Source organism: Aedes aegypti, chromosome 2 (assembly GCF_002204515.2).
Source record: "Aedes aegypti strain LVP_AGWG chromosome 2, AaegL5.0 Primary Assembly, whole genome shotgun sequence".
Lineage (NCBI taxonomy): Eukaryota > Metazoa > Arthropoda > Insecta > Diptera > Culicidae > Aedes > Aedes aegypti.
This window is the reverse complement of record NC_035108.1, coordinates 226,161,879-226,189,241: the sequence shown is the minus strand read 5'-3', so window position 1 is coordinate 226,189,241 and position 27,363 is coordinate 226,161,879. Positions and strand designations below refer to the sequence as shown.

General features: G+C 37.3%; 1 protein-coding gene across 7 annotated transcripts; it reads right to left on the bottom strand.

Annotated features, from left to right (window-relative positions):
* Positions 1-1,982: 1,982 nt before the first annotated feature.
* On the bottom strand, positions 1,983-27,048 carry LOC5574634 (protein lifeguard 1). Of its 7 annotated transcripts, none has more exons than XM_021844191.1 (7): positions 26,961-27,048; positions 26,357-26,468; positions 8,461-8,513; positions 3,350-3,502; positions 3,098-3,288; positions 2,790-3,038; positions 1,983-2,729 (listed from the first exon to the last, which is right to left on the bottom strand). In XM_021844191.1, exons 3-7 carry the CDS (start codon positions 8,492-8,494, stop codon positions 2,370-2,372), a joined length of 987 nt encoding a protein of 328 aa, XP_021699883.1. In that variant the 5' UTR covers positions 8,495-8,513; positions 26,357-26,468; positions 26,961-27,048; the 3' UTR covers positions 1,983-2,369. The 7 variants fall into 7 exon arrangements, with proteins under 7 accessions (XP_021699883.1, XP_021699884.1, XP_021699887.1 ...); XM_021844192.1 differs by having other exon boundaries at positions 8,488-8,513; positions 26,961-27,047; XM_021844195.1 differs by lacking the exons at positions 26,357-26,468; positions 26,961-27,048 and adding an exon at positions 26,245-26,324.
* Between the last annotated feature and the right edge of the window lie 315 nt (positions 27,049-27,363).

Sequence of the window (27,363 nt, the reverse complement as noted above, 5' to 3'; positions counted from 1 at the left end):
GACAAATCAACTTCATGATTTAGCAAACGAAGTCTAAATAAAAATAGTTCGACCGTTTTCGAATGACTTGGTTACATGCTGGGTTGTTCCAAATACCGGTTCACTGGTGGAAGTGGCAATTATATTGGCGAATCTGAAACCTGGCTTGCGACATATCAATTTTCATGAATTTGCAAATCAAGCCTAAAGGTGGTTCAAATGTATTTGAATGACTTGACCACATGTCGGATTGTTCCTAATTCCCGGTTCCCTGAGGAAAATGGACTTTAAACTGTCGGTTTTGAAACCTATCTGGCAACATCAAACTTCATAAATTCCCAAATCAAGGCTAAAGAAGGGTAATTCAAAGGTTTTTGGATAACTTGATAACATGCCAGGTTGTTTCGGATACCCTGTTTCCCAGAAGAGGGGGCCTTTATATTAGCGGTTCTGAGACCTATCTTGCGACATATCAAACTTGATAGTCAAGTCAAGAGAAGAATAGTTCAAGAGGTTTTGGATGATCTGGTCACATACTGGGTTATTCCGCATAATTAGTTCTTCGGTGCAAGTGGCAAATATGTTGGTTATTCTAAAACATAATTTGCGCTTTATCAAATATCAAGTCCAAAGAAATGTCAAATCGTGTGGAGATTTGTGTCGTGATTTTTGAGTTAAATATTTACTCCGCAGAATAACCTTGAATTCGCAGACGAGTTTCTGTCAATACTGCAGCTGGAAGAGTCGATATAGGAATTCATTACATCTTATCTCTCTAACTTACTAATCCACACTTTCTTTCACTAACTCATACATTTTCTCATTATCACACATACAGAAAGCTTTGCTTTCCATCCCAAACTATAAAATCGTATTTCTACACTTCCCCACACGTAGCTCCGTATGGCACATGTCACTTGAGCCTTCATAAGGTACCTAAACATACTTTTGAAGATATACGTCCTCTACATTCGGTATAATCTATACATAAAAACGGTCATCTATAGCAGTATTCTTAGCACATAACTGATCACTAAAACCAGTGGGACTGTTATGCGTAGAAATTCAACAAAAACCCCGTATTTCTAGGCATAACAGTCCCACTTTGAATTTCGTAGCTAAATTTACTTTATTTTCATAATACAAACTCTTGACTCTACTGAACACGCTATTCTTTATACTACTGTAAAGATTGTACTTCAATTTACCACACACCTGGTCAATACGAGGCCTAAATGTGTTAAAATGTTTAAACGCGTTTTTCTCGATTGCATATTTTGGAACATGGGACAATTATGCGTATAACGGCAGCGCACCAAATGTACCATGTACAAAACGCTCATAAGACCGGTAGACCTTTACGGACATGAAACGTGGACGATGCTCGAGGAGGACTTGCAAGCACTTGGCGTTTTCGAGCGTCGGGTGCTTAGGGCAATCTTTGACGGTGTGCAGGAGAACGGAGTGTGGCGGCGAAGTATGAACAACGAGCTCGCCCAACTCTACGGCGAACCCAGTATCCAGAAAGTGGTCAAAGCTGAAAGGATACGATGGGCCGGGCATGTTTCAAGAATGCCGGACAGCAACCCTGCAAAGATGGTGTTCGCTTCGGATTCGGTTGGTACAAGAAGGCAAGGAGCGCAGCGAGCTATGTGGGCGGATCATGTGCGTATCGATTTGACGAGCGTGGGGCAGAACCGAGGATGGAGAGATGCGGCCACGAACCGAGTATTGTGGCGTGAAATTGTTGATTAAGTGTTATCTATTTAAATTTTAACTAAATAAATTAATGAATGACTTTGTTACTTCTTCAAAATATTTGGACCACTCTAATTACAAACAACACTAAAGAAAGGGGCTTAACTTATACCAACAACTTTGTGGAAGTCAGTTTATGTCTAAACTTCAATAACAAAGCAGTATGTGCATCTTTACTCGTAAATGTACTTTCTGAACCACTGTGCAAAGGTAACGGTTTGTGATATTGAATATAAGACTAGAAATCACGTTTGCGAGATCCGTAATTGGAACTAAATACATTTTATTATCATTTTAGAATTTTATGGTTATCCATAAGGGGTCAATCCCATTACACATTCGATGATTTTAGTAATGAAGTAAAATAGTTCTGTTTAATCCATTACACACTGGAGCGTCATTTCTCTTCTTCATATATATATTTGAACAGGTAACATTTGCAGGCGTGAAGCTATATGGTTGGTAACAACAAATATAAATAGCCCTACTTAATATAAAAACCATAAGAAATATCTTTATCATAGAAAGGACGTTCCAAGTTGTAATAATATATGCGATGCTTAGTTTTTCCGCGAGCTTATTAATAGTAGGTATTACTGTTTGGTACGCGCTGTCACATAACACTAATGCATTTAGTCGCGCGACGCGCCAATGATTGTAAGAATATACATAAAGATGTTGATAATATCCAGATACAGGTTCAGTGCTGCAAAAATGTACTCCTCGGGGCTTATGCTGTACTTGTGCTCACCTCCCATCATCAGTTGAGTGTCATAAATCAAATAGATACTGAACAAAAGAGCACCGGCACTTGCATAAACGATTGTGATTGTTTTTCCTGGGAAGAAGATAGCGATGATTCCGAACAGCATCAAAATTATAACGGCCACGAACAAAACTCCACCCATAACGGTGAAATCCCATTTTGATTGGAAAGCGAAAAGTGTAAGGCCGAGACAAACTGCTGCCGTTATACCAACCGCAAGAAGAACCTAGAATTACACCGCAATGGTGAAAACATGCATGTAAGAATCGTATCATGAAACTCATACCTCATCCGAGCTGAAATTGGCTGTGGTGACACCAAGCAGAAACGATTGGGCGAAAGTATATAATGCCAGAAAGATGAAATTCATCGGAGCCTTGCGTCGAACATTGCCACAGCATGCCATCGATATGAGAGTAACGATCATTACCCCCAAAGCGATCCAAAACATTTCGGGGTGTCTCTGAACCCATAACTTAGTTCCTTTGTGATACATGAACAAGGCTATGAAGCCGAGGGTTATACCAAGTTGAACCTTAATAGGGAATAATATTAGTCATGATTATCTTTTGAGGTACTCATGCCTTGGCTTACCGTAAGAATTGAGTACACCTTTCGAATGAATCCCTTTCTGATTGATTGATCTGAGAAATCAAAGCCCTTAGCGCTTTGATCTTCTGGATCATAATTGCTATAATTTCCTCCTGGTGGCATTGCTGGTTGTCCTATGAATCCTTGGTCTTGGGGTGGATACGAGGGCTGAAATCCTGGTTGTGGTGCAAATCCTAGGGCACAGAATATATGTTTAGATATTCTGCGAAACTAATTCATGGTCCGGACTCATACCTGGCTGAGGAGGATAACCGGCTTGTGGCGGATATCCAGGTTGAGGTGGATAACTGGGATATCCTTGTGTTGGAGGGTAGGGCTGAGAAGGATAACCACCTTGATTATATCCTGGTTGTTGTGGGTAACCGCCGTAATATTGGTTATTAGGATCTGGAAACATATGTTCATATTTTGTAGAAATGTGTAGAACTTACAGTATTGTGAAGATCGAAGATGCAAATTTAGTGATTATGCACAAATCAATGACAAACCATGGTTGTTTTCAAGTTGTTGATTGTTCATAAAATACCATGAAGAGTTGAGGAGTAGAGCTCAATTGGTTGGCTTTTCACATAGAGTTTCTCACATCGCGCTAAATAAATCTTGCTCCGGTTTCATTTCCTAGCAGTTCTTGAAGTGGGATTTCGGTCTAGTTTTTTAAACTGTATTTGCTTCGAAGGTGAAACACTAGAGCGCGAACAGAATACTCTGGACCTAGACGGTTAAGAACTAGTTTCTATGCGAATCAATTGCAAATCTTAGAGCGATCTGTCTCCGGGCTAGACGAAGATTGCAACGCGCATGCACTGAAGCACAAAGAGAAAAACGTGTTGAAGCGTTCACAGAGGCATAGAGGAAATCAAGAAACGAAAATGAACATGCTTCGATAGCCTATGTGAAAGTGCCAACTGGATTCCGTGGGGTGACGCCTACAAGGTGGTGATGGCTAGAACCAGATATACCATGGCGCTCCAAGAGAGAAATCGGCCAAGTCCATTCGATATTCGATGTACTCTGGCTCCCTGTACCATATGCTACAGCTGAAGGAAAAGAAATGACGAGGATGTCGAACGAAGAGTTGTAGAAATCGAAAAATCACTCCTCACACATAAGGTACTGAGACCTGATTGTGAGTCGAATGCTGCCCTTACCCGTATAGGACTGAATGAAAGAAAAAAAAAACACATTGGGCCATAAGGGTGAGTTTGGGCTAAGATTTTGGGTAGCGTGACTTTATTTGTGCATGACCCCATTCAGGGGATTCGTGCGTTAATTTTGAGTTAATTCGGTGAAAGTTGTTTCCAGTTACATCCATGCCAAAAAATACCTACTGGATTAGTTTGATTTCACTCAACCGGCAGATCAAATCACTCAACATTTAGTATTGTGCCACTTACTCATATTTGAGGTAACGCACTAAGGTTTGGTTTTTGGGTTGTTTTGCTCTTCGCTCTCTGACAACAATAGAAGGCGCGAATGGAACAGGGAGAGAATAAAACTCATAAATAAGTTAAAAAATACTCAAATATGGGTTTTTAAATTTCTCCGTGTACGGGTTAAAAGCGGATCTGCCCGAATATACTTTTACTATTTTTATATGGTGCACATTACAGTTACACTATTCATAATAGAGTGAATGTAGGCACATTAGACGTTACATTAAACATTACGATGTTAATGTGTCTACTTCGTACAGCCGATTAAAAGGAAGAAAAAATAAAAAAAAAATGTGGCGCCTGTTGGTCTGGTGAATGTGATTGATATGCTTCAAATTAGAATTAAATCAGCAATCTTTTGCTGCAGAAATATATTTGAGAAAACCTATTCACTCCCCTTGGTTATGCGACCTTGCCGCGATGGGAGGGCATAATCCATTAGCCCATATGATGGAAACCAAAGGCGTAACCTGTAGTGGTGGTATCACAGGGTGTCTACTCATTTACAGTAATGAAATTCCCTGAGATTTTCAGGTTTTTCATGGGAAGTATGCACTTCAACAGAAAAGTAATCGCCTATCTCGATGCGTGGGAAATTTTTTGCAAGAAATGCTCAAGAAAAGCATTTTTCTTTGATCGCAGTACGTAGTTGAAAAGAAACGTCAATTCAAATAGGACTCACTGTAGAACATTTCTTGACCATTTCTTTCCGCAGAAATTTTTACTTTTCTTGAGCTGAACAGCATACTTAGCTTCAGGTTTTAAAAAATAATTCCAGGTTAAAAAAAATTTCCCAAAATATATGAATAGTTAATTTTTCATAATTAAAAACATTTTTTTTAAATGATATCTTTGAAAATTAATTCAAATTTCAAAGTATTTATAAAAACAATAATTTATTTTGTTCTTAACGTGAAAACAATGGGAAACAAATAAAAAAATGGTGGTTTTTATTTAATTGCCACGAAAATCAAATATGTTTATCAAATGATCTGAAAGTACCTTTAATTATCAAAGTGATTTATGAAGCTTAAGAAAAAATATTCTTTCCATTTAAATGGGATTCAAATGACGTACCCACAATGTTTTTCTAGAGTACGTTTTTTTTTTTTTTTTTTTTTGAGGAAATCAGGTCTGAAATCCTACTAGGATTTCTGCATCGAAGCCAAATCCTTCATTTCCAAAAGAACAAAACTAGAGAACCTGACATTCATTCGCACTGAAAATTTGATTGATCGATTTGTCACCACCAGCGAGTTTAATTTTCAGCACAAACGACATTTTTGCTCTTGAAAATCCTTGGTTTGGCTTCAATGCAGCTTCACCAGAAAGACCTCCTAATTTATGATGAAATTTATTATTCCTAAAATTAAAAAAAAAGAATCTCCAAATGATGTGAAAAATGCTTGTACAAATTTGGACCAACTCCCTGAAGCTTGAATAATGTTTTGAATAATCCAAAGATATTGGGCCATTTTATTCGAAAAATTATTAGAGAAATGTTTGAACCGCAGCAACAATATGTTGATGATATACTGGAGAAATTCCAGGAGAAATTTCTGTAGGAACCTAATGAGGAATGCTAGAACGGGAATTGGAAATTCCATTCTTGGAAAAGTTTATAATATGATATCTTATTCGAATAATGCATGAAGGATTTTTGGAGCAACTCCTGAGAGTAACCGTGCATGAATATTTGAAAAAATCCTTATGAAAATGCCTGGAATATATGAAGCATTTCGTGAAAAAAATGTCGAAACGATTTTTTTCCAAAAGCTCAGGAATAAACTTTTGTGGAAGCGTTGGAGTGCTCAAGGATGTTTGGACCAAATTCTGAGGAAATTCCTCTAACCATCCATTGCAAAATCGCTGGTAGCATCCCTGAAGAAATTTCTGAAAATAATGAAGAAGAAATCACTGAAGAAATTACCAGAATTCCTGAAACATTCCTCGAGATCTGGAAAAAATATCATTAAGAACTTGTGGAACAGTCGCCTAATATGTTTTGTAGGTTTCTCTGGAACCTCTAGCATTCTGTATCAGGATTCACTACAAGCCGATTAAAAAAGTGACTTTAGAGTAATTTTTATTAAAGTAGAGACTTTAGAGATCATAAACAAAACTGGAGACTTGCATTAAAATGATGATCAAGACAATAAAAATGCATACCTGAGAAATGTACTACTTTTTGTGCCTGTTGTAATTTTTCCTCTTTCTCTACAAAGTTTATTATTTTTGTACAATAGGCGAAAAAACATTTTTGAACTGTACTTGCATTTACCAATTTAGAAATCTTAAGTAGCCAAAATTCCCTGAGAATTCCAGATTTTTTCCAGGTTGGATAAAATTCCCTGATAATTCCCAGTTTTCCAGGTTTTTCCAGGTAGTAGACACCCTGTATCACATTTTGGCATTTTTTGCTTAAAGCCGCGTCATAATTCATATGGCATAGACGCAATAATATCTCGGATGTGATCCAACGGACATTCTGCGTCATTGATAGAATTGATGCCCATTTCAAATAATTAATCTATTCGAAGTGGACATTAATACTATTGGTGATGTTCAGTTTGCCTTTTGCTAACCAGAATGATCCGTAGCCACTCTTACTATTAGCTAGCTAGACACATCGTTATCATGTACGACTTAGGGAATATTACTCTGAGGAAAATGACTAGTGTATTCACTGAGTAGAAATAAGTGGCGACAATCTTATTTTAATATGGTTTTTACATTACCATAACATACCTCTTTTGTAACAATGGTATAAATAATCTAATTCCAGCTTCATTTTCGCAAAATTTACAAGTAGAAAGTAGGCGTTGTGAAGCATTGCATTTGCCACCGAAAAGTGAATCTTGTAGGAGACTGTAATAGAAGTGGAAAGTAAGACGCTGAGATCGATCATTAGGATACACTTGCTAGTTTCGAAAAATTGACAAGACAAGAAAAGCGACTTTTTTCTTTAAGGATATATGAACGTAATGACCAATAAATACTTTCAACAGCAAAAAATGAAATTAACTAGAACTACTACTAAACAGCCTAATTTTGTTAAGACTTGACGACAATTGACATTTAAGACTCTAATCTTACGTAAAAGACAGGAGTAATCAGAATAGCACTTGAATGACAAATTATTCAAAACTATTTCGACTAGACAGTACTAGTATTGACACTACTACACTACTATTTCAAAGAAATTCTAATGGAGCTGCTGATTTTCACAATGCTTCCTTTTCTCAGAAGCAAGGGAATATGGGTACTTTTCAAAAACTACCACGTCACAATATATAAGTATTAGTAAAACAGTGTTCATGTGGGCGCCATTGCCTAGTCCGTCTGAGTATTGGTCCTGGTAGAGGGGAAACTTGGCAAAAGCCAGACCGAGGGTTCAGCCTTGACAAGTTAAGCTGTCAGGCAGCTCCAACTGAATACCATACAAAAAAAAAAAAAAAACCTATTTACGATAGCTTTGTTCTCTTCGACAGTAAGGTTTTCCAAAACTTACCAGGCTCAGTTTTTGCATTTATTATTATTAATTATTATTGAGGTTTTAACTAAGGCCATTCACGTCTTATAAAAAAAAATCTCTACAAAAATGTCTTCTGCTGCTGGATTTCGAACAATCTTCTAATAACATCCCTATTATGAACAAGAACAAAACTACCGAAAGAACAAGTTCCTCTATTCCTTTTATAAATGTAATTATGGTAATGGTTTGAAGTTATGTCCGTTTCATGCATACAATAAATACCAGCTTTGACCATAGTAAAGGAAATTTATTTTAAAATTTTACAACAACCAGATTTACCTCATCATGAACGGAGCTTGAAAATTAATGCTTAAGGGATCAAAATCGAAGCATTATGGCCAAAATTGGTGCATTATTAAATATAAATTTGCTCTTACCGTTTGTGAGAAGATAATTTTGCTCACCTTGCATTATGACGATGGTACGATTTCTGTAATACAAAATAAACTGAGTTAGTAGATAAACTTGCCTAAACATACAAACACGTAAACAAACCTGAATTGTGCTCTTAACTTTAAAAGCAATAAATTAAAAATAAAGCGGGTTTGCCGATTTATTACTTACAATAATAAAATGTTATTCAATTTCTAAATATTGCAAGGAATTCAAAAATAGTTTTTTTTTTCGCATTTTTTAATTTGGAAAAATTACATGATTTAGTTATCTGTGTTTTTTTCATCAGCCTTGTCTTTATGGCTGGTAGCGGTCAGACCTGTGACCTAGGTGACTAAAATTATCAAAATGGTGACCATATAGTGACTTCGTAACTACAAACATTATACCCGGAATCTTCAATTTTAATAACTAGATAAATGTGTAGAGAAACTTGACAACTGAATAACTGATCGAATTTATTGTGGGATTCCTGGAAGAGTTACCTTTAGATTTCCTGGAATAACCCCTGGAAGAAGATTCGAGCAACCCGTAGACAAATGCACGAAGTAATTCATTTGAAAATGGATGAGAAATAACTGGGAAAAATCCGCGTTGGAACTCCTGTAAGAAACCTTGTAGGGGTTCCTGGAAAAACCTTTAGCAAATTTCTCCAATAACTTTGAAATTCATTCTTAAGAATTTTCTTCAATAAATTTCTTGGAAGATCTGCTGAAAAAATCACCGACTGCTGACGAAATAAAAAACACATTGTCTTCCACTATAACTCTGGCGTCTCGTCATGGACAAAAGAATACATGACTAATTTCAATCCAAACGTCAACGATCAAATTTTTCCTCATTCCTTTTGCATTTTCTCGAAAAAACAAGGCGTTTATTGTTTATTCGCTTTCTACGTACCAAAACGACGAGTGCTATCACAGAATTGCTTGTAGGGGTGATCGGGGCAATATGGGCCGCCTAAGGAAAACGTCATGGAATGCATGGAAAAACAGCAAAAATTATGATTTAAATGCAAGTGACTTGTACTATAAAATGTTATCTTCCATGTTATGTCGATAATTAATGTTAACTTGCAAATTATTTCAGGAACTTTTTGGAAAACCATGTTTTTCTACGTGGTCACCAACCATATGGGGCATTATGAGCCACCCTACGGGGCAGTATGAGCCACCTCATTCAATCGAATGATTTTTATTTAAAACAGCATAGAGAAGAGTTAGTGGTGAAGAGTACATTATTGGAAAGGAAATTGTATTAGCTTTGCTTGAAATTATTGATTCTAGCGGCTTATTTTTTAAAGATACATAATACATAGTAAACAGACCATGTTATACTAGTACTAAATTGCGATACTTCGTTCAACGTATTTTCTAGCAAAGTGTTCCACTTGTAATGGTGCATAAAGATGACTATGCAGTACAAAAATAATCTGGTATATTTAGGCAATGCATTTTTATGTTCAAAACATCGTTTGTTTAGCTTAAATCTAGGTGGCTCATTTTGCCCCGCCCCTTCATCTTGAAAATAATATATTGTTTTTCAATCATTTTGTTTACGAACAAATATAATTTCGCTCACGAACTGTTCATTATGATCAGAAGTTTCAATGGATTGGTCAAATTTACCAAAATTATAAATATAATTGTCTTATAGGCTTAATTAAAAACTGCCAAAATTATAAGATTTTCATGACGAAGGACAAATTTGTACATTTTTGTAAATATCTTGAGTGTTCAAACGAATATTCTTACGGTTTTTATTGTGGTGGCTATTTGAGGCATCCTTTAGCAGATCATAATGACACTAGACATTCAAACCCTGTTTTTAAGGTCAAAACCGGGGTGGCTCATATTGCCCCGTATGTTCATATAGCCCCCATTGCCCCTATTGACTATTGAACCTGCTCTCCTCATGCTCCTAAAATAGCTTTGTTGGTAAGCGCGTGCAGTTGACGATGGTTTATTGTTTCTTCTTATTCTTCTTCTTTCTGGCGTTACGTCCCAACTGGGGCAAAGCCTGTTTCTCAGATTAGTGTTCTTATGAGCACTTTCCACAGTTATTAACTGTACGAAGATACTCTATGCCTTGGGAATCGAGAAAATTTCCTTTACGAAAAGATCCTCGACCAGCAGGATTCGAACCCACGACCCTCAGCATGGTTATGCTGAATAGCTGCGCGTTTATTGTTTATTGCTTGTTTATTTGGAGTAGCGAAAAGCCCATTTGAGCAGAGCATTTTTTTCTCAAACCTCCTCTTCTTTTCGTATCAACAAGTTTTCAAGTGATACAATGATTGCTTAAATCTACTTAATTACTATGACTAATATAAACATAGCTTGCCAGAACCAGATGAAATTTTTTACGTAGAGTTGGACGGAAGAGATGAAAAAAATCATTGACACTTTCGTTAAACGAATGACACATACATAAACATAGTAGTTTGTGAGAGCACTGTGCAAAAAAAAGAAGGAGTTCGTTCGAAGTTGACGGTGTGGAACTTTTACATTGAGGAGTGATAGTAGTATAATCTGGGCCTTCCTTAGCCGAGTGGTTAGGATACAAAGCAAAGCCATGCTGAAGGCGTCTGGTTTCGATTCCCGGTCGGTCCAGGATCTTTTCGTAATGGAAATTTCCTTGACTTCCCAGGCCATAGAGTATAATCAGGTCCGTCCCACTCGGGCTCAGATTGGGTACCACTTCTAGTACTACATTTGGTCCCTCGGTAGTGCAAAAGGTACCCAAGTGTGACAGATCGCAGTACACTTTTCACGGCATTCTAGATTACCTTATGAGCCATAACATTTTGGGCAACTGCAAGGGACATGGAGGTCTTTAATGTGTCTTTGGTATGGAGCTACATGCTCTCATTTCACTTATGCGATCTTCCCTCTTCTCCGAATAATCGAGTCCGACGTGTACCTTAAAACCTTGATCTTTCAAGTTTTTAAGAGATTCGTCTTGTACAAAAGGCCTCAGTGTTTAAAACTAAGTTTGCTATTCCGCTCAAGAAAAATAAAAACATCTTCGAAAGAAATGGCCAAGCAATTTTCTACAGCGATCTCCCTTTGTAATGACATTTCTTTACAACTACGTACTGTGATCAAAGAAAAATGCTTTTCTTGACCATATCTGAAAAGAAATTCCTCACACATGGATGTAGGTGGTAAATAGGAGGTTCCTAGTTGAGATGGGCGACTCATTCACAAACCATGCAAAAGAGTCAACGCTCAAAAATTCACTAGCACCGCCAATTTTTTAAAGTCAGCTTAGACATTTAGCTAGAATAATAATGTTATGTTTTTCATGTAATAGTCGAGTGCATCTGACATGTATGAATAGCAACATAGGATTTGTTCTCATTCAAAAACTTGTTTTCCGTTTTTTATACGAAACATTTTTTTTCTCTTCAATAAAATCACTGAATCGATCAAAAAAGTCGATTCACTTTTGTTAGTGAGTCGCCTACGATTCGCTCACAAAATTAGATCAATCTGCCTATTTCTAGTGCCTCTAGTGCCACAACCAATTCGATAAGGCCCTTGTTTCCATTGCTGAACTTATAGCTTTATTATGCATTATCGAATTCTCCTTCAATATCGAGAAAAGCAACCACAGCAATTTCTTTGGCTTGAAGTGATTTCTCGATTTTATTCACCACCAACTGCAGCGCGGTCATGGTAGATTATCCTGTTTGATATGCAAATTGACAATTACGAAGAGTCATTTCCTTTCAACTTGTTAAATTGATGAAGTCATAAATTATTTGTTCCATTGTCTTTAAAAGAACAGGTTATAGGTTAAAGTCTTTCGAAATTGTTTTGCCCTTTCTTCCAGCTTTTGGAATGAAAACAACTCGAACCTTACCCCACGCTCTTGGAATGTATGAAAGCGCAACACTTGCTTTGAATATTTCGGTTGAGAGCAAACGAAGTGTATTTTTTCGTTGTTGTAGTAAGGCTGGGTAAATTTCATCTTTTCCGGCAGCTCAATGCCTATTCGACCCTCAATGGCGTCAAGATATCTCAATATTTCTGATAGGCATTTATCGACCATACATGTCTCGCTTCATCTAAGACCTGTTCTTCATCCGAATATGGGATCGATTCAGGGAAATGAGTTCTTAACATTACTTTCAATGTTTTCCGAAGAGTCAACAGTAATACTGCCGTTTTCTTTTTTAAGGTCTTTGAATGGTTTTTTGAAAGGACTTTGTGAAGCCTGCAGCTGCTGGAACGTTGTTGATGTTTTCACATACCCGTCTCCAGTCACGTTTGGCGTGCCTTAGTTCTGTGTTGTAATCTTTTAGGGCTATTTTGTATTCAACCCAATCGGAAGTTATCTTCGTTCTATTGAACATTCGCCTGGATTTCTTCCTCAATCCTCCCAGCTTGCCATTCCTGTTGGAAGACCTTTTTTGAATGATCCCAATAGAGGCATCTTCCAGTTGTGAAACAGTCGTAAACTGTTCACCATTTTACGAATTCTTATACGTCAAATGAAAATGATAGAAATCCCAGTTGGTTTTCTTTGGATAGTTTCTCTGTTATTTCTGATCCAACTTGAAAATCGTTCCGAATTTGTTTGTGATTTAACAATGCTTCTCCGATAGCATATAACTACAAATCGTGAAATCAAGAATCTCATGTCGGATAGCATCTACAAAAGTAGAAGAATCTCCTCTAATACATACGTCTATATTGTTAGAAGACTTGTAGTTTGAGAGATCTTATATTCTTTTATTAATATCGGTGCTACCCCGAATTATATGATGGGCGTTTGCATCGCACCCTTCATAAATTGGACATTAATTTTCGCACAGTAGTTGACAAAATTGCCGATCGAAGATGAAGGCGCATACTCAACATCTCCAGGAAAGTGAGCATAAGCAATATATACCTTCGTTTACCCCCGGATAGTTGGCACCTCGACTTTGATCGCAACAAAGTCTCTACAGATGAATTCTGTTATTGGGACAAATGTTGTGTCTCTATAACAAGAATAACTGTCGTTATTCGGACTGGCTTTCGTCGCACAAAATTTTACAACTACTTGAAGGACAAACAAGTACGCTACTATTATTTATCCAGGGCTGAAAATTGAATTAGTCCCACATTAATATTTTCCATGGTGAACCTTTGCATGGTGAAGGTTCACCTGGAAAATTTTTATACGGTCCATATTACATTTACATGCTCCGACTCGCCAACAGGCCTCTGATTTGAGGCTAAATATGAGCAGCCGATTATCTCGGAGAAACACAAGATGAACTGCGCCATTGCTACGGGTAGCACAGTACCCTCCAGGATTATTCGAATCAGTATTTAAGAAGGGATTCTGAGTTTTGTTCGAGAACCATGAGTTTCAAGGGTGATTCAAGAATGAGCTTTGTAAATATATTGAGTTTTACTGTGGGCAGCATAAATAAACCATAATACAATTCAAAGTGCTTTATTGAAGTATTTTTGGAGAGCCTTGCAAAACTTACTTCTAGATCAAATATTCTTATGAAATCAATGGTTTTATAGAGTTTACTTCAAGTATTTGTGAAAATGGCTTGAAGATAATGAACTGGAGGAGATGACTTCAACTTGTGAAAAAATGCTATAAAACTGCAAAACTTGATCATGCTATCATGACACCACGATGAAAATTGGACAAATCTAAATAGAATCGGAGTTGTTACTTGGGATACATCTTGAACAAGAAGCACTTTCTTGCTCTTACCATGTATGGATACTGGATCTGGTGGAGAAAAATCCAGTAAATCGTAGATCTACACACACTTCGTTGCTTCCGTTGTAGTAAGGCTGGGTAAATTTCATCTTTTCCGGCAGCTCAATGCCTATTCGACCCTCAATGGCGTCAAGATATCTCAATATTTCTGATAGGCATTTATCGACCATACATGTCTCGCTTCATCTAAGACCTGTTCTTCATCCGAATATGGGATCGATTCAGGGAAATGAGTTCTTAACATTACTTTCAATGTTTTCCGAAGAGTCAACAGTAATACTGTCGTTTTCTTTTTTACGGTCTTTGAATGGTTTTTTGAAAGGACTTTGTGAAGCCTGCAGCTGCTTTGGTGAAAACTGTTTATTTATTTATTTATTTATTTGATTCATCAACAGGCTGTAGTGCCCCAATGACGTTTTACTTAATACGTTTACAATTAGTATACAAACATTTATACTGACATTCAACTCAACAGAATTTAATTTTACAATATACGGCGATCATGTATAACAAACAAGCAAACACATTTGAAGGACATGGATGTATACTGCTGTGATTCACTCAATTAACGTTGCGAATTTCCGTAGGTTTCCAAGTACGTCGTGGATAATTGAAAAATTCTCGGAACATAACGTCGACCGGCCAAGTGTTCGTTTCGAGCGCCTTCTGCTTATACTTCCCATCGATCACCACTTTGTACGATGTATACTGAGAATAGTTGTGAACGTTCCATTTCGGCACCAGTTTAACAATTTCGATCTTCTCAGTTACTTCGTTGATTCCTAGAGATTCGATGACCATCCGAGTAGCTTCTTGCTGGGAAACAGTACAATCGATATTCGATAGGAAAAGGGAAAAATCATTGCTTCTATCCAGTATAAGGCTGTTGGCATCTGAAGAGGAATGAGTGTTATTTGTAGTTATAGATGCATTCATCCTAGAGCCGCAATTAAGTTTCGATAGTGGGGTAGACTGATGAGTTGGATGTATCGAGTTAAGCTCGTCTTCTTGAGATACTTGTGCAACAGTTGGAACTTGCTTAGATATCAGCGTAGATAAGGAATCCGTGATGCTCACTAGCTTTTCCTTTATATCAATTATCTCCTCTTCAATATTTACGGAGGAGCAATCACTTTGCATCTGACGAGAAACCTGGTTGTTGAACACGTCTAAACAATCATCGCACAGCCAAATCACGTTTTTTAGGTGACATCGAGCAATCGCTTCACAAACTCCAACACATGCAGCGTGGAAAGACTTCAAGCAGCTTCCCCCGCAAACTACGAATCCTCTCTCTTGACTGTTGGTAGGTAGTGAGCTCGAGCATTTTGGGCATTCCATTGTTGCTTCAGATTATGCACAGCAAAACGATAACAATGGTGTAAAATGAGGTAATCGGAATTGACAAATTTCTGAACTTATTATGTCGAAACTGATCCAGCAAATTTACCAACGTGTGGTTCACTAAGAGGCGAAGAAGTACAGTCGAAAATATTGTATTAACGCTATAATTATCACAACGAAATATCGAAACAAAAACTGAGCAGTGGACAGCGATGCCTTCGTTAACGACAACCAACAATTACGTTGTTGATGTTTTCACATACCCGTCTCCAGTCACGTTTGGCGTGCCTTAGTTCTGTGTTGTAATCTTTTAGGGCTATTTTGTATTCAGCCCAATCTGAAGTTATCTTCGTTCTATTGAACATTCGCCTGGATTTCTTCCTCAATCCTCCCAGCTTGCCATTCCTTTTGGAAGACCTTTTTTGAATGATCCCAATAGAGGCATCTTCCAGTTGTGAAACAGTCGTAAACTGTTCACCATTTTACGAATTCTTATACGTCAAATGAAAATGATAGAAATCCCAGTTGGTTTTCTTTGGATAGTTTCTCTGTTATTTCTGATCCAACTTGAAAATCGTTCCGAATTTGTTTGTGATTTAACAATGCTTCTCCGATAGCATATAACTACAAATCGTGAAATCAAGAATCTCATGTCGGATAGCATCTACAAAAGTAGAAGAATCTCCTCTAATACATACGTCTATATTGTTAGAAGACTTGTAGTTTGAGAGATCTTATATTCTTTTATTAATATCGGTGCTACCCCGAATTATATGATGGGCGTTTGCATCGCACCCTTCATAAATTGGACATTAATTTTCGCACAGTAGTTGACAAAATTGCCGATCGAAGATGAAGGCGCATACTCAACATCTCCAGGAAAGTGAGCAGAAGCAATATATACCTTCGTTTACCCCCGGATAGTTGGCACCTCGACTTTGATCGCAACAAAGTCTCTACAGATGAATTCTGTTATTGGGACAAATGTTGTGTCTCTATAACAAGAATAACTGTCGTTGTTCGGACTGGCTTTCGTCGTACAAAATTTTACAACTACTTGAAGGACAAACAAGTACGCTACTATTATTTATCCAGGGCTGAAAATTGAATTAGTCCCACATTAATATTTTCCATGGTGAACCTTTGCATGGTGAAGGTTCACCTGGAAAATTTTTATACGGTCCATATTACATTTACATGCTCCGACTCGCCAACAGGCCTCTGATTTGAGGCTAAATATGAGCAGCCGATTATCTCGGAGAAACACAAGGTGAACTGCGCCATTGCTACGGGTAGCACAGTACGGGCATAACACCAGAGACGAATAATAATACTGTGGAGGGTACCCCGGTACTCCACAGGCACCGTTCGCGGTTAGGTTTCTTTCGATCCCCCTGACCATTGATTCCTAGGCACGGTATGCTTTTAGCCGCATGACACCATAAATTAGGGACCACCTGTATGATGGACATATACTACCGGGACAGGCAATCCGTAGTATTATTTCTAGTCTTGTTGCAATCGGCTACCTAGGCTTTCTAGGCGACTCAGCCCTATGCTATTCGATTTCTTGGACAGCTCACATTGATTTCAGAGTCAAAAAAGCTTGCATGACCTTTGGTCAATGCCGGCGAACCTTTGGTAAAACTTGGGGCCTCAAACCCAAGTATATCAAATGGATTTACACAACAGTTGTTCGACCAATATTGGCATATGGATGTTTCATGTGGTGGCAAAAGGGCGAAGTGAGAACAATCCAATCAAAATTGGGCCATCTCCAAAGGATGTGCTTGATGGCGATGTCTGTGCGTTCTCTACAACTCCCACAGCAGCGCTCGAGGCCCTTTCCGACGTTGCGCCACTACAAATCCCAAGTAACAAAATTAGTTTCATGATTCTCTTCAGAATTTTTACAAGAACAAATTATAAAACTCAAGAATAAATCGATTCTTCCTGCAAAACCAGAATAAAACCATCATGAAAATCTCATAAAGCCGATCTGGCCCACGCTTCAGTAGGTTTTCAAGACTATTTCTTAAGATTCTCTTGAGTGTTGGTACTCTTGTGACCGAAAACTTATCATCGATAATTAGAGAACCATAAAGCTATAGTAAGAATACCTCTAAGCGTATTGATGTTATGATAATCTGTTTTAAAAATACATGTAGATAATCTCTCGAACTCGAGAAGTCGAGTCTAGTACACGACACTGAAGACGGCCTTACAGTTGAGGTCGAAATACGCGTATCTGTCAAAGGATACAAACTCTAGTGGAATTAAATGGTATAGTACTAAATTCGGTTTTTCATCTACTTATAGGTATTCTACTAAACAGCTCGAAGATTTATTATAATTCTAATTAATGAACACTATGCTGCTGATTTGTATTTTGAGTGGGAGACGGTACACTAGCCATATATGGTGCCAGTTTTTGACCTTCCTCATACATCAGTTGTTTGGCCGTTTATATTACTTTTAACTGTGAGGATTACATATAATGTAATTAATACAAACTAAACAATGTTGAAATATGGGAATATTGTCAAAAACATGATCATAAATTAGTGCTACAACTTGTTATTCAGGATTATTCGAATCAGTATTTAAGAAGGGATTCTGAGTTTTGTTCGAGAACCATGAGTTTCAAGGGTGATTCAAGAATGAGCTTTGTAAATATATTGAGTTTTACTGTGGGCAGCATAAATAAACCATAATACAATTCAAAGTGCTTTATTGAAGTATTTTTGGAGAGCCTTGCAAAACTTACTTCTAGATCAAATATTCTTATGAAATCAATGGTTTTATAGAGTATACTTCAAGTATTTGTGAAAATGGCTTGAAGATAATGAACTGGAGGAGATGACTTCAACTTGTGAAAAAATGCTATAAAACTGCAAAACTTGATCATGCTATCATGAAACCACGATGAAAATTGGACAAATCTAAATAGAATCGGAGTTGTTACTTGGGATACATCTTGAACAAGAAGCACTTTCTTGCTCTTACCATGTATGGATACTGGATCTGGTGGAGAAAAATCCAGTAAATCGTAGATCTACACACACTTCGTTGCTTCCACTTTTGGTGAATTGGGACAAAATGGTCCTTGCTCCAAGTGATCTCACAGTTGCTTGTCACTTTCCTTACAGGACATTTACCACACAATTCCCTTCACGGGAAGAGTGGACGTCTGGCTATTTGGAAAGAAGTATATCAAACAATATAGTATGTTGCACTGATGGCTCCCTTCTTGACGGTAGAGCTGGTGCAGGTGTATATTTTCGTAAGCTAAGGCTGAATCAGTTTTACTCACTTGGTAGAAACTGCACCGTTTTTCAGCTTAGCTTAGACTGACACATATCAATGGTTGCTATTCCGTGATTGACCGAAGTCGGTGAAAATGCACAAAGAATCAACTAGAAGTTCGGCTGGGAATGGCCATAATCTTCTTCAGTGTGCATAATTCAGTGCCTCTATTTATACAGGGTCAATAACGGCGCCGGCCACGTCCTTGTAGTCAGGTGGGATTTGGGGAAGGAATGTTAGTGTGTAACCTTTGCTATTTGGAGACCGTGTTTACCTCTGCATCTCCACAAAGGTTACTGGGAGGGATGTTTGTTAATGGGGAGGATCGTTGGGTCACATGATTCACTTTGATAAGCGATTAAACTATGATAAATAATTATTTGTGAGATATAAACATGCTTATATGTAAATATAATATTTTCATTTCATATGAACAATTTCTATGTACAGGAAAATTATGCCGACACTTGAGGTGACGAACCATTCAAAGTTTGTTGAACAAATACCTAAATGTAACATTCCTAACACTCTTATTCTTATGCCGACACATGTAGTGACGAACCAATCAAAGTTTGTTGAATAAAGTGAACCTTTTTCTAAGTCTACACTTGTAGTGTCGAACCATTCAAAGTTTTTTTAATTACAAAAATAAAGGTAAAAAGAAAGGGGTGTTTTGAAAAAAAATAATGTTAAACATAAATAATTCATGAATCAGAGTTTATGTCGACACTCACAGTGACGAACCATTCATAGTTTGTTGAAAAATCATGTTTACGATTAAATGTGCAGTCATACATACAGTTGTGTTCAGAATAATAGTAGTGAATGCCGATTTTCATACAAAATGCTCAACTTTGGCATGCTGTAACTTTGTTCCCATATGGGCGATCGGCATGAAATTTTGGCAGTGAACTACGAATATACTTAATTTCATTATCACAAGATTTGAAAATTTTCACACTACCGGCTAAAAAGTTAAGCACCAGGTGAAATCGCTCAAAATAATAGTAGTTTTATTAATTTAAATATCTACTGTATTTTGAGTTTTTGAATTTTTCTTTGCTCAACGTTTCAACCATTTCCACCCAAGCTATAAATATATAAACAAGACAATTTTCTATAAAATTGTTGCTGAACAAAAATTTACAAAAGAAAAACTACTATTATTTTGAGCGATTTCACCTGGTGTTTAACTTTTTAGCCGGTAGTGTGAAAATTTTCAAATTTTGTGATAATCAAATTGAGTATATTTGTAGTTCACTGCCAAAATTTCATGCCGATTGCTCATATGGAAACAAAGTTACAGCATGCCAAAGTTGAGCATTTTGTATGAAAATCGGCTTTCACTACTATTATTCTGAACACAACTGTATCTTATATATAATAAAGAAAGGCAACGAGCTCACCAATTGATCCGTCATCCTTGACTGAGCAGCAACAATCCCATTTCAGCTTCACTCGTTTCCTCGGAAATACAAAAGCAAACCGAGATCCTGCCCTCATCGCCAGCCCCGCAGGAGCAAGCATCCGAAAGATCAAACACTACTCGGTATAAACTGCACCGTTTTTCAGGCGGAAATATTTGCTCTTATATGTGGAATGCAATCAGCACTTCAACAGCGCGTAATGGGTAAAGTTATTTACTTCTGTTCAGATAATCAGGCTGCTATAAAAGCTCTTGCTTCGGCCAACTCAAGCTCGAAGCTTGTTATCGCATGTCGAACTCAAATTGAGGAACTGAATTCAGTCAACTCTGTAAACCTTGTATGGGTACCTGGCAATTCTTCCATCGCTGGAAATGAATTGGTTGATGAGCTAGCTCGCGATGGAGCATCGCATGACTTCATTGGCAGCTATTCCAATTTCGAAGTGCTGGGTGAAGCTTCAGATAAATTCTTGGGCGGCAACTCAGCACAAGCAATATTCGAAAAGTTTGGAGTCTTGTCTTAAAACAAAATTGTACATTACTGAGCCATCTCCAAGGGTGGCGAAGTATTTAACAAATCTGTCAAAGCAGAATTGCAGTCTCTTGGTCAGAGCGTTGACAGGCCGCTGCCGACTCAACTATCACATGGCAAATATTTAGCGTGCTGACTCATTTGTGTGTGATAGTTGTGACTCCGATTATGGAACTTCGTATCACCTGATATGTAACTGTCCAGTTTTTGCGAAAATGCGATTCCAATTACTTGGTAAACACTTATTAAGTGAAACTGAATTCAGAAGCCTGAATCTTCAGGACATTCTGTTATTCTTAATCTGCTGTGGTAATGAGCTATAGGCTCTCTTTGCGCTCATGCGTTTTGCAGTGCCTTTTTAGGGCGCTGTTCGAACCCATTGTGGTATGGACAGGTCCGTCCCACTCGGGCTCAGATTGGGTACCACTTCTAGTACTGCATTTGGTCCCACGGTAGTGCAAAAGGTACCCAAGTTTGACAGATCGCAGTACACTTTTCACGGCATTCTAGATTACCTTATGAGCCATTAAATTTTGGGCAACTGCAAGGGACATGGAGGTCTTTAATTTGTCTTTGGTATGGAGCTACATGCTCTCATTTCACTTATGCGATCTTCCCTCTTCAAGGGACCCCACTCCTATTTCCTCCCATCTTTCCCTTCCCTTTTCTCTCCCTACGAGTAGATGATGAAATAGGCTCAAATATGGCGATGGCACAAATATCCCAACTGGCGGGGAACGTGCCTTTGGAGCCGGCCTTCTGATACCTGATACCGGGACAGGCATTCCGTAGTGTTATTTCTAGTCTTGTTGCAACCGGCTACCTAGGCTCTAGGCGTCTCAGCCCTAGGCTATTCGATACATGATTTCGAAGATCAATTTCCATTGAGGCCGAATAGCCGTATTTCTTATAAGCGATTTCTTCACCACCGCTTAGGCCTTAAACCTGGTTTAATCGTATGGGTAAACGTGGTTTACGGCTTAAGCGAAGGTGAAGAAATCGGCCCTTAGTAAATAGAAATTGCGTAATTCAAAATCACAATTAGTTGCATCCAATCTATGTTTATGCTACCTTCGCATCATGAATAGGCTGACCATACGTACCGTATTTTACGTGACAGTACCGTTTTCACCACCTTGACGAGCTGTCCCGTCGGTTCATTGAAAATACTCAAATTGTCCCGTATTTTCGGAACTGATGATATTCCCCACAAAAAAGCAGTATATAACAGCAGTAAAGTAAAAAGATTCAAATCATTTTTGCAAGGTTTTATCATATTCATCTATTATTCTATGGTTAACAGATGCTGATTCAGAGTACTCATACTCAAATCTATGCAAATTCTCAACCACTTTTTCGAAACATGGATCCTATTTGATTAGTTTTCATATAAGACCTTTAATAATCCCGATTCATAAAAAATGAAATATTTTAATTAAAATTGTAAATATTCTGAAACGTGACCTAAATTTAAGGCTAATTTCTAGAATTTGGAGAAACCAATTTGTTAGATAAGTCAAGCAATCCGATCTATTCTCAATATCCAACCAAATTTTCCACCTCCTACGAACATGACGATTTTTTGGTTTTTGTTCTCAGTTTGGATTACTAAGATCTCGGTAATATTACGGTCCAATCTTCTGACTCTTAAAATTTATGTAGATTTACAACACCCTATTGGATATGGGAGCGTCCATTATTAAACAACGTTAAAATTGAAATTTGTGATCCCCTCCCAAATTTTCGTGTGAGCCTTAACGCTTGAGCTGACTCCCTCCTCTCCCAAGAGCGTTACGTTATTTTTGCCTATCTATATAAATATAAAAGGAAGATAATAAATCTTCGAGCTGTTTAGTAGAATACCTATAAGTAGATGAAAAAACCGAATTTAGTACTATACCATTTAATTCCACTAGAGTTTGTATCCTTTGACAGATACGCGTATTTCGACCTCAACTGTAAGGCCGTCTTCAGTGTCGTGTACTAGTAACTACAAACTCTAGTGGAATTAAATGGTATAGTACTAAATTCAGTTTTTTCATAAAAGGAAGGGCGTTTTTATGTCACGAGTTGGCTCGAGAACTGGTTATTGGATTTGCGTGGTACCGTAATCCGGGGGCAAATTGATCACTATTTCACAACTTTTTGTTATGTTTTTCTTCGGAATTCAAAAATTGACATTTTTTTTTTAAATCAGTACTCCATAAATCTCTATCAGTTTATCTAATCCATTTTTTATAGATCTAAATCTAAAATTTCCTAAAATTAGTTTCTATTCTATTCTATTCTAAGTGCTTGCACAGCCAATATTGAAAAGCATCCTGGAAATACTGAAATTTCTTCTAGTATTTTCTTGTCAGCATTAATATTTGCAGCATATCAATGATTTGATACAAATATTAAAATGGCCAGGCCCACTGTGCAGACTTGGGGTTTGGAGGTAATTCAAAAATTTCCGGCGATCAGATTATTCATGAACGAATAACATGATAGACAGAAAATGTTGAAATATTGTGAGGGAAGAAACGGGGACAACCGTACCAACCGTTCCATTTAGGGAGATATGCAAAATCGTTGGGAGTGGCGTTGCTAAGAAAGTTAATGCGCACTCCATTGTTGTTTGTTGCCTTTTCCTAGGATGGGACACAGGCATTTCTCCCGTATGTCCTGGCTCTAAAGCCTGGGCTTAAGGCGAAGTAGGCCGTCATTGAAATTTGTTCGCGCCGTTGATGATTGTTGCTAATTCATCTCACGATTTCGAATCAAAGAAAATCAGTTGGTTTTTCACTGACACAGCTGAAAAAGTATCAGCATACTCTATGCATGTTAGCGCGTACAGTGATACATTTTCAAGTCAATATAAACTATCAAGACAGAGTTTTATCACTTTTAAATGCAAGCTGGAAAGTCTTCATTGTTGCCAAAACGAATGACGGGCTACTTAGCCTTAAGCGCCCTTACTCGCTCTCTGAAACGAAAAGAAAAGTTACTCTGACCCCCCTCCCGTAAAACAGCAATTAATGTATGTAAATTGAAAGTGAATCACAACGAACACACGCCACAAATCCTCAAAGTGGCATTTTGGACCACTTTCCCCTATTTGTTTTGATATGTAAATAAAACTTGAAATAATAATAAAAATCGGAACAATCTCACTAAGTGCCACTACGTGTCATCGCCATGTAAGCCTTCCATCTTCTCCGCTTCCATCCCCTCTTTCGTCATGCCAGAAAACGGTCACGATCGATCACACCTCAGATTCACACTTATTCCACTTTTGCCGATTCACATTTGTTTTTGCACTAATGTAGCTTTTCAACTACTGATTTTTATTTCATCAAAATTAACTACGCAAAGCTTTGTTTCGGAAAGAATTGTTTCAAAGCACAAGCTGAATTCAGAAAAATTCCATAACGCGGAACAGAGGTAAACGTGACAGAAAATTCAAAACGCAGCCGCCCGCGCGCACGGCTTGCTGCGATCCTCCTAAAATTTCCTAAAATTAGTTTCTATACCAAAAATTGGAAATGACACATTGGGGCGAAATTGATCAATATATAATAAAATATATTTTAGAATGTAAAACTTCCCTATCTACTAAGTTTGGGTCTCCTGAATCTGAAAATGATGTCAAAATTCTTACAACTCGTGTATATCATTATTTTATTGCAAAATTAAACTTTGTAAATCTGCATAATACGCCTAAATGTATGCAATTTCCCTTGAAATAAGCACGTTATTCAACAATAAACGGTTTATGAGCAAAAAAAATTGTTATGCTGTACGACTTCAAAAATGAGTCCAGCGGTTCACACTGTAGCTTACACAACATTTTTAATACTCAAAATTTACATGCAGGCTTAACACCAGCGGATTTAGTACCATTCAACAGTATTGCTAACACCTTCAAAAACTGTGAATATTTCTATGCAAAACTGGCCTTAATAAAAATGAAATAGTTTAAAATCATCATAAGGCATCTATGAACCAGAAAATATTGAATGTCTATGATGGCAAAGAAGTATTAAGCATCCTTGAAAGGAAATGCTATTTGGTACCGACCTGATCAAATTCACCCCACTGATCAATTTGTCCCCGGATTACGGTACTTTCACTGTTGAATTTATCCAGGACTCCAACGTGATTGTGCGTAAAAAAAGTTTATGAAAGTCTTAGGATTAATCATTATGGAGCGGTGGTTGGAATCTCGAAAAATTCAAAGATAGTTTGTGGAATTCCGATAGAAATTTCAAGATTTCAGTTAGATTCCTGGATTTCTTGAAAGAAAAGAAGCTTGAATTTTTGGGATTTCAAATTCCAGGACTCCTATGGAAGACTTAGCGATTACTCTTACAAATTTCGAAGACTCCTACAGATATTCGAAAGGATCATGCAAAAATCGCAAAGGTTTCGTTTGGATTTTCAAACGTTTCACCAGAACTCAAAGGTTTAGGAAGATTGTCATCGAAAATAGTGTGCATAATTTGTTACGAATTACGAAGGTTAAAAACGAAGTTGTCTGAAACAGCCTGGATGATCTTTTCATTTTAATTTGAAGTTCACAAATGACTTGTAATCCAGATTTTGAAATCTAAAAATTGTCAAAATAGTTCCAAAGCTCAATAATCGCACTCCCTCAAAACATCTACTTTAACTCAGATTAATCATCATAACGAAAACATTAAATGATTCTTCTAACACCAGATAAACATGTTTTTCGTAAGTTCCAAAAAGCTTAAAATTGTTACAAATTTTCTTAAAACTTCCAAAAGAACGCTATTTATCAATTTTAAAAATTGTCCCGATTTTGTTTTTTTTTTTGTCCCGTTTTTAACCTTTTACCTTGTGGTCAGCCTAATCATGAATAGGTAAATCCACGATTTTTGCGGAAGCATTTCATGAATATATAACAAATATAATATAATCAAAAACAATAGAACGTTGATTTTTCATTAGATTGCAAATTGTTTAGGTATTAGGTCGAAAATGGTGACCAAGTCACTAAAAAGTGAGTCGCTACCAGCCCTGTGTTTATAAATTTTAGCCTGCCTTGCAAGGGTTAAATTTGTGTAAGGTACCGCATACAGAGATAAGCCATTCCTTATCTATAAATGTGACTAATTATGTTAACATCAAATTTTGTTGAACTACGGTCTATAAAATATATAGGTCTCTTTGGTGCTAGACTTGAAAAATATTGTACTATTTCGTATGCATTTTAAAATGCTGTTTAAAAATGCACAATTACTATGCCGCCTTACATGCTTTAATTATCGATTTCTCAAAGATGTTATGACTCATACATGTGTGCTCTATAAATACATTTTTCTTCGTCTAACACTACTTATGTTACTTTATTATCTAGACTTTCCACCAAGTACCTACATGGTATTATGAGCACTTTCATGATGCATTCATATTTACCTATCAGTCACAGTCACAAAAATCAAAGTAATTCGAAGCTTGTACAGAGTCTGGAGTGTTCTCGAAAAACAAACATCGCATTATATCTACAAGAAAATGACGTGGTACAAACCTTCACACTGTCGACTAATAGATCGGTTTCGCGTACACAAATTTAGCACAATGGTCTTAATTAAACTTTAAAAAGTTTGTAAACGTTGTGAAATCAAACTATTTTTTTAATAGGGCAAACGCTCCCTTAGTGGAGGTAGCTCCAATAGTGGAGGTAGTGTGTTTTGGCATGTTTCGCGCTAATAAATGATTATGTGATATTTTTGTATTATGTACGATGCGAAAATGATACAAGTAATCGAATAATATTCATGAAATTTAACCGTAAAACTATTTAAAACAATTATTTTGCTTAATTTTTTTGCTCCTTTGCACCTATAGTGGTGCATCAGTACCCATAGTGGAGGGTCCCATAAGAAATCAATGGTTTGCGCCACTAAAGGAACCATCCTTAAAATATACCTCCACTAAAGGAACAGTGTTCCTATTATTGGTGCAAGGCTTTTTGCAGGGAAATTTCAATTGAATCGTGATTTTTAAACATTTGAATGATAGAAGGATTTGAGATCTATCGAATGATACGTTAAAATCATATATTTCATGATCTTAACACCGTGTTTTAGCTGTTTTCCCTTAGGTGCACCACTAATGGTACACTTGCCCTATTTTGTGGAGATCACTTGACTTGCTTCGTTTACTGCTGCCTTTCAGTGGTTTGAGTGCGGTTCTCGAGATTTTGTCTGCGAGATTTTGTCAAAAAGGGAAAGAATGCTGTCCCTTGCGATTACGTGCGATGAAGCGGGATAGAGTATTCAGACGATATCAATCAATGTGCTCCAGTGTAGAGGAGCCATTGGAAGAAATTAGTAATCTCTTTCATTCTCTCGACGTTTGCAGACATGACGTCAAGTCTGTCATTGAATTAGATCGCTATCGAATGAAAGAGACGACTAGTTTCCATTAACCGCACCTCTGGACACAAGCACATCGTATATCAATGTTTGCCTTCTAACCTTTTCACTCTTGTTTGTGACTACGCAGCTAAAACAAATTTGTGGTCGCTGTCGC